Source organism: Hyperolius riggenbachi, chromosome 5 (assembly GCF_040937935.1).
Source record: "Hyperolius riggenbachi isolate aHypRig1 chromosome 5, aHypRig1.pri, whole genome shotgun sequence".
NCBI classification, from domain to species: Eukaryota; Metazoa; Chordata; class Amphibia; order Anura; family Hyperoliidae; genus Hyperolius; species Hyperolius riggenbachi.
The window spans coordinates 393,551,410-393,565,843 of record NC_090650.1 but is presented as its reverse complement, the minus strand read 5'-3'; the positions used below and the strand labels follow the sequence as shown (position 1 = coordinate 393,565,843).

The 14,434-nt window shown below is 44.1% G+C and overlaps 1 protein-coding gene across 46 annotated transcripts in view; it reads right to left on the bottom strand.

Annotated features, from left to right (window-relative positions):
* Window positions 1-14,434, bottom strand: part of RIMS2 (regulating synaptic membrane exocytosis 2) — an 816,797-nt gene that overhangs the window by 595,874 nt on the left and 206,489 nt on the right. For all 46 annotated transcript variants that reach the window (XM_068237786.1, XM_068237812.1, XM_068237820.1 and 43 more), the window contains one exon: window positions 10,052-10,362. In XM_068237786.1, coding sequence (XP_068093887.1) covers window positions 10,052-10,362 — 311 coding nt within the window. The remainder of the gene's footprint in view (window positions 1-10,051; window positions 10,363-14,434) is intronic.

Here is a 14,434-nt window from a genome sequence, read left to right as displayed (position 1 = left end):
TTATTCTCGCTTCAGTGTCTCTTTAAATATACGTTAAGGCCTCTTTCACAGTGGGACGTTGCGTTTGATGCGACGTTAAAGTCGCACAACGTGCCCCTAATGCAGCGCATGTAGGTTATGAAATTGGACGTTATTTTGCACTGCGTTATGTGTCTCTTGGTGCGCCATTTTTGTCGCATATTGATGGAATGAGTCTGCGCATGCATTACATTTTAAAAAAAACAAAAACATTACTGAGCATGCTTTTATTATTTTATTGCTAAACGCACAGCATGCAGCACTTTCTAAATATTGCTACATGTTACACACAACGCAACGTGTGCACTGTGAATGTCGCACAGACTTTGTATTGCTGTGCGTTAGTCTGCGTTATAATTTTTTATAACGTGCGACCTTAACGTCCCGCTGTGAAAGAGGCCTAAAAGAGGATCATTGCCTCAGATCATATTGTGTATAACAGTGAAAACGCACACCATGGATCAGTATGGTCAGGTTAGGGGAGGTCACATAACCTGTTACCTGGCTGATCTCAGAGGGTGTGCCAATATTAAAGGAAACCTAAACTGAGAAGGATATGGATTTTCCTTTTAAAATAATACCTGTTCCCTGACTCTCCTGCTGATCCTGTGTCTCTAATACTTTCAGCCTCAGCCCCTCAACAAGCATGTAGATCAGGTGCTCTGACTGAAGTCAGACTGGATTAGCTGCATGCTCGTTTCAGGTCTGTGATTCAGTAACTGCGGTGAGGGAAATAGCGGCTGCTAGGGGCTGGAGAAAGCCCCGGGTAAGTAGATGTCATTTTATTTTGCAGCTTGGACATTCCCTTGAAATAAATGGACTTTTGCATTGTATTCTAATTTTTCAATTTTACCTATATATTACAATGTAAGCTATGAATCTGCAAAATTCATTAAGAATTCCGTGCAGAATTTTGTTGATTTCGGCAATTTCGAGTTGAATCCATAGTAAGGGTTTGCTCTTCCTGTTCAGCAAGACGGCACCTATTCAGTAAGGAGACCTTGGGCAAGACTCCCTATCACTGCTACTGCCTATAGAGCGCGTCCTAGTCGCTGCAGCTCTGGCGCTTTGAGTCCACCAGGAGAAAAGCGCAATATAAATGTTATTTATCTTGTCTACTTTACAAGACAATGAATGAATAGAGGCCATGCGTTAAAGTTAAATTGTAATTTTACGGCAGCTATCTACCAGCATGGCGGACCGGCAGAAGAACCAGGTAACTTTTTAATATGGTAAAATGTTCCATTCAGCCGTTTCACCTCGCTACCTCTCACTATTGTCATGTGAATGAGCTATTTAACACGTGAAAGTGTAATTACCGACACTGAACATTAGCGTCAGCAGAACCTATTCAAAATGAGGCTCGACGTTCTGCCTGGTAATAGATGTTTAGCATAAATATTGCACACGTCCCCGATGTGAAATTCTACAATTAGAATGGGTGAAGGCCGCATGCATATTACAAAGAGCAGCACGAGTTCAGCACTCAATTCTTCTTCTCTGGCTTTGAACTCGCGATCAATAGGAAATCACTTGCAATGTATTCTAAAGGTGCGTACACACATGCGACTACAGTAGTTTGAATCGATCGTTCCCTGATCATTTCAGACGACCGTTTAAAAAAAAACAGCCAACGATCATTAAGTCAAACGATGGACGAGGTAGAGCGTTAAAAATGAAAGATCTGTCCTGGCGGATTTTTTTAAATGACGTTCGTTAGCAAAAGTAGTACATCGTTAAGAAACGGTCGTTCGTAGTAGGCAAGACATGCGCACTTCGTTTTATAGTCACAGCACATTAAATTTTCCCCTCGCGATGTAACGTTCGTTCTATGATTGTGCCCAGTGATGCGTTTTATACTACATGATTATACCATAATTTTTATTTTAAAGGGACTCTGTAACAAAAATGTCATTGTGTTTTCTACCATCCTACAGGTTCCTAAACCTATTATAATGTGCTCTGGCTTACTGCAGCACTTTATACAATCACCATCTCTGTAATAAATCAGCTTATCTTTCCCCTGTCGGACTTGTCGTCCTGTGCCTGGAGGGCTGCCAACTCTTCAGTGTGATCTGCTATGCATGCCCCCTCTATGCACACTCCCCTGTGTGTGTGTGGTATTTACATTAGCCAGTTTTTTTCTGCTCTCTTATCTTTTACAAGCTGGATAAATCCTCTGTTCACATACTGCTGAGTCACATACTGCAGAATTACAGACAACCAGGCAGAGCTGTCTGCAAGAGTAAACAAACAATCAGCTTGTAACTCTTCAGTGAGCTGAAAGAAACACACAAATGATCTCTTGAGATTCAAAAGGAAGGCTGTATACAGCCTGATTGTGTATCGATGTATTTTCTATGTGTGGACATACTGTACATCAACCTACTTCCTGTTTTGGTGGCCATTTTGTTTGTTTACAAACAAACCTTATAAAACTGTTTTTGACTACTTTTAATGCGGCGGGGAGCGGCGAAATTGTGACAGAGGGTAATAGGAGATGTCCCCTAACGCACTGGTATGTTTACTTTTGTGTGATTTTAACAATACAGATTTTCTTTAACCACTTCCGGATACCGGGTGGTTTTGCTGATCGGTGCTGCGTGGGCTCTTCAGCCCGCAGCACCGATCAGCTAGCAGCCAGGCCGATCAGACTTCCCCCCTTTTTTCCCCACTAGGGGGATGTCCTGCTGGGGGGGTCTGATCGCCGCTGGCTGCTTGCGCTTGCGGGGGGGGGCTCTCTTCAAAGCCCCCCTCCGCAGCGCTTCCTGGCCGCCTTCCCCTTCCCTCCCTCTACCTCCCCCTGTGAGCGGCGCAGGACGGAATTCCGTCCTGCGCCGGATAGGATAGGCTTCAGCCTATCAGGTGCCGGCGGTCCCTGGCCAATCAGAGGCCGGGGATCGCCTATCTCCGCCACGGCGCTGCTGCGCAGCAGCGCCGTATACATGTAAACACCGGGGAAGATCTTCCCCGTGTGTTTACATTTACCCTGCGAGCCACGATCGGAGGCTCGCAGGGTGTTCACGGAGACACCCTCCGTGAACTGACATGCAATCCACTTCAGGATTCAGGGGCGTAGTTAAGCGTACGCCGAATCCTGAAGTGGTTAACAGGACAAAGTGTATTTTTGTATGTTTTGGTATATTATCTAGATGCTCTACTACATACCGACAGTATGAAATAGAAATTTAGTTATGTCATATGCGGAACGTTAGTTTTTCAGTGTAATGTATGTTTTGAACCGTTCGTTAGGTGCGGGCGGAACTTGCTATGATGTAACTTCCAGGAACAGTATGTGATGTTGTTCCGGATCGTTCGTTAACAAACGATCAGATCGTTACACACCTTTAAAAGCTAGGTCGTTCTTTTGTCAATTAAAAGATCATTCGTCGTTCGCAACGAACGATCGTTGTCGTATGTGTGTACGTAGCTTAACTGCAATCACTACACTCTGACATCAGGGTGGAGTAAAGTATGAATATTTGGCCTGCTTTACGTTTCAGTCATCAGTATGGAGCAGAGATTGAGATTTAATGTGGCCCTAGGCAAGGACCAATTTATGGTCTTTTTGGTAAGCTGAAGCAGAGAGAGGTCAAAGAAGGTGGCTGTTGGGCCACGCGAGATCCACTAGGGCCCCAGGCACTTGCCTAGGTTGCCTGGTGGATGATCCTGCTCTGGAATGATGAAAGTGTGCAGAAAACTTGCTGAAATGGATATCATTTCGTCTGCTGCTGCTCCTCTTATTTAATGGTAATACATCTTTATCTACTATCCTACTGCTAACCTAATAGTAGGGATGGCAATGCTTAGGAGGACTCCTGGAGAAGCATGTGACCAGTTTGATCAGCTGATAGATTTGTAAGCCTCTGATTTGCTGTGATGACTTCCTGGTTTACCGCATGATCGTGACCAGCAAATCAGAGCCTTACAAATCTGATCATATGCTTCTCCATGAGTTCTCCTACGCATTGCCATCCCTATAGCTATATATGTCTGATTTGTTTGTTTTTCAGGATCCCACCAGCTCTAAGCCATCCTAAGTGATGTAAGGGTTGGTTCACACGGGCGCTTTCTGCGGGCGTTTAGAAGCAACGTTTTTCGGATTTTACCGTTGTCCCATTCAAGTGAATGGGAGCGTTCGGGACAAGCTTTTGCAGGCTTTCATGAAAGACTGGCAGTAGATCCCAGCGTCTCGTCTCGAAAGCAAGATGTTGCTTTCAGATGTGCTGAACGCCGGGAAACAAGTGTAGGGACCCGAACCACTAGCCTTGAAGGCTTCCCAAAAACCTTCAAAAGCTAGCGTCTAAACACCAGTGTTTAATAGGAACCAGAGACGAAGCACCCTCATGTATTTTACCATATATATCAATGGGAACATTAGAGAAAACACCTACCTTGCTTTTTGTTTCATTCTTCACTGCTCAGCCTGCTTCTTATCAGCCCTGATAAAATCCCAGACGGAGCATCATCTGGCTTTGCTCAGGAATCTTTATAGCTGAGTCCTTATAGCAGAGCCAGAAGGGGGCAGGCTTGGGCTTGAAAAGACATCAGAGAAGACAGACTCAGCTATAAAGATTCCTGAGCAAAGCCAGACTGAAAGATTTAGTCTCGGATTTTATCAGGGCTGCTAATAAGCAATCTGTACAGTAAATAATGAAACAGAGAGCAGGGTAGGTGTTTTCTCTAATGTTCCCACTGATATATATGGTAAAATACATGAGGCCCGTGTGAAGTGTGAACCTGCCATAACTCTGTCTTTACTATATATATATATATATATATATATATATATATATATATATATATATATATATATATATATATAGGGATGACAATGGTTAGGCGAACTCATGGAGAAGCATGTGATGTGTTTGATCAGCTGATAGATTTGTAAGGTTCAGATTTGCTGGTCATGATCATGCAGTAGACCAGGAAGTCATCATAGCAAATCAGAGAAGACAATGAAGCCCGGGACCTCTAGCGGAAAATATAGATCTGCATGGGAGATGGGAAGATGGCTGCTAGGAATGAGGAGAGATAACTATAGATACAGGTACGCTTCCAATGTGTGTACTGTATGTAGGATCCTGACTCACATACAAACCGACCCACACTTTTTTGGTCCCAAAAATGTGGCTTATATGCAACTATATATGGTAATTAAGTACACAGAGCAGAAGACACTGTTACTCATTTTCAGCAACTGCACTAATCCATTGGCTGGCAGAAGACCACCTCCCTCTCGTATCTGCCCATGTCTGTGTGCAAACCTAGATAAATTAAGCAATCTGACAATGTTTACCAATAGTGTTTGCAATATATAGAGCTGAACCGAATAACTGATCCGAACAATAAAGTAGAATTTCCTTTTGACAAAACACTATAATGAGTCTGAATGGCATTAAATCTTCGTCCGCCTCTCCTCGGCCCTCCCCATGTGTGAGCGTAAGCTAAATCCCAACACTCGGTTTTGTGCCGTAATGATAAAAATAGGTTACGCAGCATCCTATAGATTGACATTTTTCCTACACACCGGTCCCCGGTGCAGACTCATGATACATTCATTAGGTGTTGAGCGTCTATTGGTTTTTTGAAATGTCAACTAAATACCTGGACGTAATTATCTAATTCCATGAAACCTAAGCAATTACACAGATTGCAGATCCTCCATGGAAGGCCTTCTTGTCACATAGGCACTTTGCAAAATACAATCTACGTACCACAAAGCAGAAGACATCTAGATATGCAGATAGTTTAAAGTGACACTAAAGCAAAACTTATAATAAATTATATGTTTAGAACTGATAAGTCATAGAACATTAGTAACAAAGAAAAGAGTCTCATTTTTATTTTCAGTTATATGGCTTTTTTTTTTATAATAACATTGCATCATTCTCTAATATTTTCAGTTTACAAACTACACTCTGTATTTAAAACTATGAAACAGAGCAGAACTAATGACCCTTTGAACTTTCCTGCAGAAAAACAAGAAACAGTGAGAGACAGATTGAGATAAGTGCTGCAGAAAACAGCACTGTAGCTGACCAAGGTTAGTCAGAGAGCTCAGAGAAGCTCTTTTGCATAGATAACTGATGTTTCTTAACTCTCCCTGTACTGGAAGCAATATAAGACTCTTTTCTTTGCTACTAATGTTCAATTTCGTAGTTGTACCACACATACAAATCAATGTCTCATAGGTTTATTTTCACTTTAGATTCCCTTTAAAGCAAACAAGTGTCAAAAATGAGATTAAGGCCTCTTGCACACGACACGTGATTCCGATTTCTTATACGACTCGATTTTTGATTCCGATTAAAAAAGAACTGCATGTTGCTACGTATTTTAATCGAAATCAAAAATCGGATCGTATAAAAAAAAAAAATCAGAATTGCATGTAGTGTGCTAGAGGCCTAAAGACATCTGAGACCCTGATAAAAAATGTTAAATGAAGTACATATTTGTATCGCCCCCCAACCCCACCCCACCCCTACCCTCCCCCGACTCCTTTCGTCCATCATAAGTCCCGTTAGTAGGCCCGACTAGTACTAGTCAGGGCCTTTGAACCGGAAGTAATGGCCCTCGCGCAGGTGCAGTAGCCTCCCCATAATCATGTTAACAGCACTGTCCACACTCTCAACGTCTCTCCTGCCTGGTGCTCGCTCACAGCGACTATGGAGATGCGACTGCGCATTCACAAGGGCTATTAGTTCCAGATTAAAGAATAACTGAAGAGAAAGATATATGGAGGCTGCCATGTTTATTTCCTTTTAAGCAATACCAGTTGCCTGGCAGCCCTGCTGATCCTTTGTCTCTAATACTATTAGCCAAAGCCCCTGAACAAGCATGCAGCAGATCAGGTGTTTCAGACTTTAAAGCTAATGTAACCCCGTTTAAAAAAAAAAAAAAAAGGCAAATACTCACCTAAGGAGAGGGAAGGCTCGGTCCTAATGAGCCATCCCTCTCCTCTCCCTGTGGCCCCGGTGCTGTGCTGGCTCCTCCGTTCGTATTCCCCGCCGAGGGGACTTTGGAAGTTTTCGAGAGCCGAGTGCTCCCGAAGACAGGCGGCGCACACGCGAGTGTGTCATAGAGGGCGTGCGTGCGCAGTGTAGAGTGGCCCGTCTTCGGGAGCACTCAGGCTCCCAAAGCATTTCCGAAGCCTCCGAAACGGTCGAATACCGCTACGGGGGAGCCAGCGCAACAGTGGGGACCAGGAGAGGAGAGGGAGTGCTCTATGGGACCCAGAGCCTCCCTCTCCTTAGGTGAGTATCTGATTTTTATTTTTTTTAAACGGTTCCCATTAGCTTTAAAGTCAGATCTGACAAGACTAGCTGCATGCTTGTTTCTGGTGTTATTCAGATACTACTGCAGAGAAATAGACCAGCAGGGCTGCCAGGCAACTGGTATTGATTAAAAGGAAATAAATATGGCACCCTCCATATACCTCTCTCTTCAGTTCCCCTTTAATGGTCTTGACTAGTACTATTCGGGGAGTGCCAACGGGACTTATAATGGACAAAAGAAGGCGAACAGGTGTGGAACAAACCACTCACAGCCTGCCAAAGTATGCCATTACTAACAAAAGTATGTACTTAATTTAACATAGTTTTTATGGTCTTGGACGTCCTTTAGTACCCTGAATGTATGTACAGATATGCTGGGTGATGACTAAGGACTTGCCTTCTTTCTTAGTTGCGGTCTGTTCTGTAGATACTCTAACTCATGTTTTCAAGTCTCGAATAGGGAAACAGAAGTGTGTGGCTCTGTGCCTTGCATCTCACTTCCTCAGTATATGTGAGACTGACAGTTGTTTCACTTGAAATGTTTTGTCTGCTTCCAACTGTCATTTAACAGTAATGTTTTTGAACTGAAACAAAAAATACAACTGGTTGCCATAGCCAACAAGGACAAATACTTCCCATACGCCAGGCCTTGGGCTGCAGCTTTCTCTCCTAACAGAAAAAGCTGTTCTAGGTTAAAGAGAAACTGTAGTGACATATAACAGAATGCAGAAAATTATTGAGGATACCAACTTTTAAAATAAGTATCCTGTTTCAGCACCAGAAATACTTCCTATATATACATATTGCTGTAAATTGGTATGTAGCCCCACCCTCCCAGGGAGGCTTAGCCTAGACATTTAGCTATGCTGTATTCTACTCCCAAAGCATTGTGGGAGACCAAGTATTATTTTTACTACCGCACGGAACAGCCACATTGCGTCGCATACAGTAAAGCATACAGTCAATGAAAAGTATGGTTGACTGTACTGGTAATAGGTACATCTAGATGCAGTGTGCTACCATACCGCAACCCATTATACCATGACCCTACTGCCACACTGTGAGCGTCACATAGGTGGTGCATTGCAGTGCGGTAAGCTGTGTTATAAAGCAGCTGTTACAACAGACTGTAACGCACCACTGTGAACAAGGCCTAAACCTAACCTTACTTCAATGCTAAAGTATGAATCGAAAACACTGCATTTGTCTGCATTTGTCAATAAAAAATTTTAAGACCAACCTCCACAACAACTCATGGATGAAACACGAAACTGCTTGTCGAATTCCATATTGTTTTAAATTCACTATGCTAATATTGGAACTAAAATATGTATGTTTCAACGCAAGACATTTTAAGACTATGCTCCACAATAAGTTAGGGTTGAAAATGTGCATAACTGGAAATCACTGGGCCCTCCTGTGAAACTATGGATGAGGCCCCCCTATCCCTCCCCCCTCGCTTTCTGTACAGTTACTGTAAACTGAGAACCAATGTTATTCATTTGGCTAGTGCACACTTGAATGTGTTTCCCCAGGCAGATAGAAACAGACAGCAGTGAAGAACTGCAGGCATTTTCTCTATCAATGACATTCATTTCTGTGATAAAACATGCATGTTTTCTCACATACAGACACACATGGTGAGCAGAAAACACATACAGAAAACCAACAGACAAGTGTGCTCCCTGCCTCAGCTTACTACACTCACTCTGTCCATCTCTGATAGTGCAGAACTGGCTCTGCAGACTTCTCCAGCATCCCCACAGTACAGAGTACGTAGGGAAGGGTAGAGAGGTTGGGGGCTTGGGGTTGTACACAAGAGCCTGCTGCACACTGAATAGGGACAGTCTGCAAATCTTTGTCTGCAAAACTTTGTATGATTCCTTATCAGTGGCTGAGCAGATGCAGTGATTTGTGCAGAAAGCAGAACATTTGTTTCTCTGCATGCCCTTAATTGTCAGTCTCACAGAACAGGTATAAGAAACTTCTCCCCCATGGGGCCCCCTGAGGTTTCTGCCCCCCCCCCCCCTGCGGCTGCATCCCTTGCAGGGTCTATTGTTACACCCCTGGTTGAAAGCACAGTTTTACCTGATGGATCATTAGGAAACAAAATAATTTACTCCAAGTCTAGTTTTATGTGTTTATGTGTTTGCTACATAATGAGACAATTAAAGTTAAAGCAAATCTGCAGTTAAAAAAAAATAAAGTCAGATACTTAACTATGGAGAGAAAAGGCTCTGGATCCTATAGAACCTTACCTTTCCTGTCATGGTCCTCACTTTCCAGCGCTACCCCCAGTTTAAATTTGCAGCCTCTGGGATCCCTCAGAAAACTTCAGAAGCACTCATGGAACATCACAGGCGTATTTTACCAGTTGGTCAAATACATGCAACAAAGGTGACATCGCTGATACAAGGGGACCATGAGAGGAACAGGAAGGCTCTATAGGATTCAGAGCCTTCCCTCTCCATAGGTGAGTATCTGCCTTTTTTCACTTCAGGTTTACTTTAAGACTAACCTACACCATAACTCATAGATGAAATGACTAGATCTCTTTGAATCAATGCTATGCTTTGAGACAATACATTTAAGGCCAACCTTTACAATAACATGTGTTACGTGGTGGACAGTAGATTATTTAGGATTGAATGTTTTACCTCAAAGTGTACAGTATGAATCTACAATTCCATGTTTGTAGACAAGAATTATTAATACCAACCTCCACAATAACCCAAGGATGAAAACATGGTTACCTGTCGGACGATAGATCGCTTGGAGCTGAATGTTTCACTCCAGAACCATTCTTTATGGAGTCTTGCCTAGTGATCCCTTGCGGCCGGTTTTTGTCTGAGGCTGGTGTGATTAAGTCCCCTGAGGGTCCCTGGTACTGGGACTGCTCTTGTAGCTTAGCCTTTTTCTCCTGAGGTGCTTCTTCGTTCTGGAGCCCCACCTGGCCCTCTTCACCGGCCTTCTGTGCTGTGTTTGACCCGCTGTTGTAGAACCAGGCTCCGGACTTAGTGAGGATTTCTTGTTGTTTTCGGCACAAATTACATACCCACATTACCTGCACAAAATAATAAAATAGAAATTATACTCACGATAGAAACACAATAAAATAGCCACATCATGTTGATGACTTGGGACAATCAACAAAATGGGAATTTTTGCCATTGGACACAAAGGAATATTTCAGTATTTTCAATCAAAAAAAAGTTGATGTACTCTTTGTCTGTCAACAAAATGAAGTACATATGGCAGCCCACATATCCCTCTTACTTCAGGATTCCTTTAAGGGCTTACCATTTTAGTATGTGTGTACCTAGAGTTATGCCTTAAAGTGGACCTGAACTCTTGCACGGGACACAAGGAAAATTAAGATAAATGAACTCTGTATGTATTTAGAGAGTTTAGCCTGTCTAATGCCCCCTTATCTGTAACTTATCACAAGTGTAATTTGATCTCTCAGCCGTGTCATCTGGCTGCCACGGCAGAGCAGCTAATATGTAAACACAGGATATTAACGCCATGTCTGCTTGCACAAAAGCAGGGCGTAGACACATTTCAGATTTACTGCAGGATTTCTATCAGCTTGTGATCATCCGCTCAGCTGGCTGAACTGGCAGACAGCTGTTTGACCATTCCTCTAGTCTGTGGGCTGCAGGTCTCTGGAAGAGAGACCTGTCTTTTCATTGCAAGTTTCTGGTCTGTTCTGCTGCTAAGGAATTTGCATACATTCGTTATGCAAATCCCCTGCCTGCCTCCTTTGATGACTGGCACTATAAGAGCTTTCTGCTCCCAGAATGCTTTGCTGGTCATTCCTTCAGGGTTTGTAGTAAACACTCCTAGAGTGTCAGCCATAATACTTCTTGTTAAAGTTATCTTAGAGTAATTCTTAGGACTGCACTAGGCAGTTTCCCTAGTGCAGGAAGGATTGCATATCTGTTTGTTTGTCTGTTGCGATTGTCCTGTCCCAGCGGTGGTCAACAGGAAATCATTCTGTTTGTCTGGGGTGCTTGTCTGTCTTGTCTGATACGGGCGCTTGCTGTAGGCTCGGTGAGGTAACCGTTAAGCAATCGTTCACGTTCTTTGTTTCGTGTTTGTCTGTCGGTGGTTAGTTAGGCGTGCTTGTCTCTGTTGTGCTTAACACGCGGAGACCGCGCTATAAACGCGTTCGCTGTTGTGAATGAGTGCGGTGTTCGCGTTTAGTTAGCGTTTGTTATTTTCTTTATCATTCTCATTGTATTATTTGCTGTGCCTTTGCTCCTCTTGTGTTCTGTTCTAGTCTGTCTTGTGTCACTTCTGGCGATAGCCTTTCTCGCGATCGCGTTCCTACTTTTGTTTCTGCTGATGTGTGTTCACCGTCTCAGGGTCGCGACTAGATTGGTGAACACACATTCGTCCTGTCCCTGTGCTCTTTCTCTTTATGGGCTGTTCAGCCCCGCATTGTCTTGATCTGTACAATCCCCCTCTGGCATCTGTGGCCGTGCAGCGATTGTACTCGTCTGCACTGAACAGCGCCATCTGCCGGTGGGAATTGCCCTCTGCTGGTGCATTGCACCTAGCCTGGGTTCACCCAATTATACGCTTGTGGAAGGTTTTCGCTGTGTCAGTGCGCATCTCGTGCGCTGACCACGAAAACAATTCCGCAAACGTTACACAGCTGTAACAAATAATTTTTTTTCTTTAAAGTTATTATGCTATTGCGTATCTGTAACCACTTGATGACCGCAGTGTTAAACACCCCCTAAAGACCAGGCATGTTTTTTTTCACTACTGGGCTGTGCAGGCTTTTCAGCCTCCTGCACAGCCCAGTTAAGGAATATGGCGATCGGACTCACCTCCTATTTTTGTCCCTAAGGGGACATACTGCCGGAGGGGTCCTATCGCTGCTGCACTTAATTTTTTTCTTCTTCAGCCTCATAGAGGGCTATCATGGCTGCAGTCCCCTCCCTCTCCTTCCCTCCTCCCCTCCCTCTCCTTCCCTGCTCCCCTCTTCCTGTACAATTGAACAGGACGGCGATCCGTCCTGCTCTCCGGCTCTCATAGGCATCAGCCTATGAGAGGACGGCGATCCACGGCCAATCAGAGGCCGGGATCGCCGATCTCATACAGCGATGCGGCCCCCGGCAGCGCTGTACGCATGTAAACAAAGGGGAATCCTTTCCCCTTTCATTTACAAGCAGCCAATCGCGGCTAGCAGGCTAATCCGTGAAGTGGCAGGGAACGATCGCGCATGCCCGGCCGTGTGCCCCTGCTAAAACGCCGCTATCCCGCGGCTAAACGGGGGTCCCTTCACCCCCAACCCTCCCCCGCAAAATCAACGACCAAATTGGTTGTAGATTTTGCTGCTGCTGGAGGCAGGGTTAACGGCTGCAGCCCTACCTCACAGCGCGTCTATCAGCGGCGCATCGCCGCCAATCCCCCGCCCCTCTCAGTGAAGGAAGACTGAGAGGGACGGGTGAGAGGTGGAGATACGCGCTGACAGACGCGCGTGGGGCAGGGCTACGGCGGTTAGCCCTGCCTCAATCAGGAAGTGATCCCCCGCTGCTCAGAGGGGATTTCGGGGGGTAAGGGACCCCCGTTTAGCCGCGGGATAGCGGCGTTTTAGCAGGGGCACACATGCCCTTGCTAACTATGAGCTCTGAAGCGAGATTTATTCTCGCTTCAGAGTCTCTTTAAAGTAGTTAAAGTGAACCTCCAGACTAAAGATCTACTCATCAGCTCTGAAAAGGCTTGGTGTTTCTTTAACAGTTTCACAGCATCAGAATTTTATTTTTCTTACCCAAGCCTCATTTTTAGCTGCACAGAAGCTAAGCTCCACCCCATCAAAGAAATCTGCCTGGGCATTTTTCTCCTGATTCTGAGCAAAGCATGATGGGATTTCTGATGTTGTTGTTCTCATTGCCTAGCGCACGCAGCTGGGAGGGGTGATCAGGACACAGGACAGTTGGAACTGTGTCTCATGCTCCCTGTCACCTCCTTTCAACCAAAAAGATTGCTGCCTCCATTAAATCACAAATATTTGCCTGTTCTTTTAAAACAGGGTGGGTATGAGATTATATTACCTATCTATTTTAATTAACATAACCAATAAAACTTAATGACAGTATGTTTGTATAGGACAGGCTGAGAGCAGAAAGAAAGTTCTGAGTTCAGGTCTGCTTAAAATGATGAGGAGATATCTCCACCAAATTGTAGATTGGGAATTAGTCCCTGCAGTGGACTGAGGCTTAATGGTAGACATTCACTCGCTGTGATTCTGCCTAATCCACTCGCCTCTCCTCACTCTTTTCCTCTATTTATAGATAATACAGGAGGCGCCCAATTGGAAAATTTGTATAAGTTGTATCGGAGCTTGTATCTTCCTCAGGTCAAATAAGTGCCAGCTCTGGAGCGAGCTGGGTGTAGGAGCGCCTATGTCTCGAGAGCCGGCACTTATTTGACCTGAGGAAGCGGCTTCACGCCGAGAAACGCGTTGTCACAGTGCTGTTTGCATATAATAAATGAAAAGATATTCTATTTTATTACGAATTTATGTTTTTCATTATTAAGAGCACGTGTCGTTAGATACAAGCTCCGATACAACTTATACAAATTTTCCAATTGGGCGCCTCCTGTATTATCTATAGATATACTTGCACCCTACCTAAAAGGGTTTGTTCGCCCCGCTTGTATAGCGAGCCGAATATTTTTTCATTTGGAGTGCGACCGACATCTAACAAGCAAAGGCCGAGTGGGGACGGTATTTCTCCATCTGCTCTAATGAGTGGTTGCCTCTGGAGCAACCCAGACTTGTGAGTATATTTTCACCGAAATTACTTCACCCCAAACCCAATAAGGCGATACTACACCAGATCGGGCTCCCGGTGGTCGGGTGCATTTTCGCTTGTGTTTCACCAGTCTTTTCCTCTATTGACTCTCACAGTGACCACAAACTCGCTTTGTCAAATGGATTTACTTTTGCGGATGGCCAGATGAGATGTTTAGTGTTTCTTTACCAGAACATTGATATGCGTTGTATTTTTATAATGAATAATGTATCTTTCTTTGTTTTCGTGCTTCTTTATATAGAGTAATAAAATACCTTAATTGTAATAGCCAATTACAGATATTCTTTAATTATTCAACGCTACAAG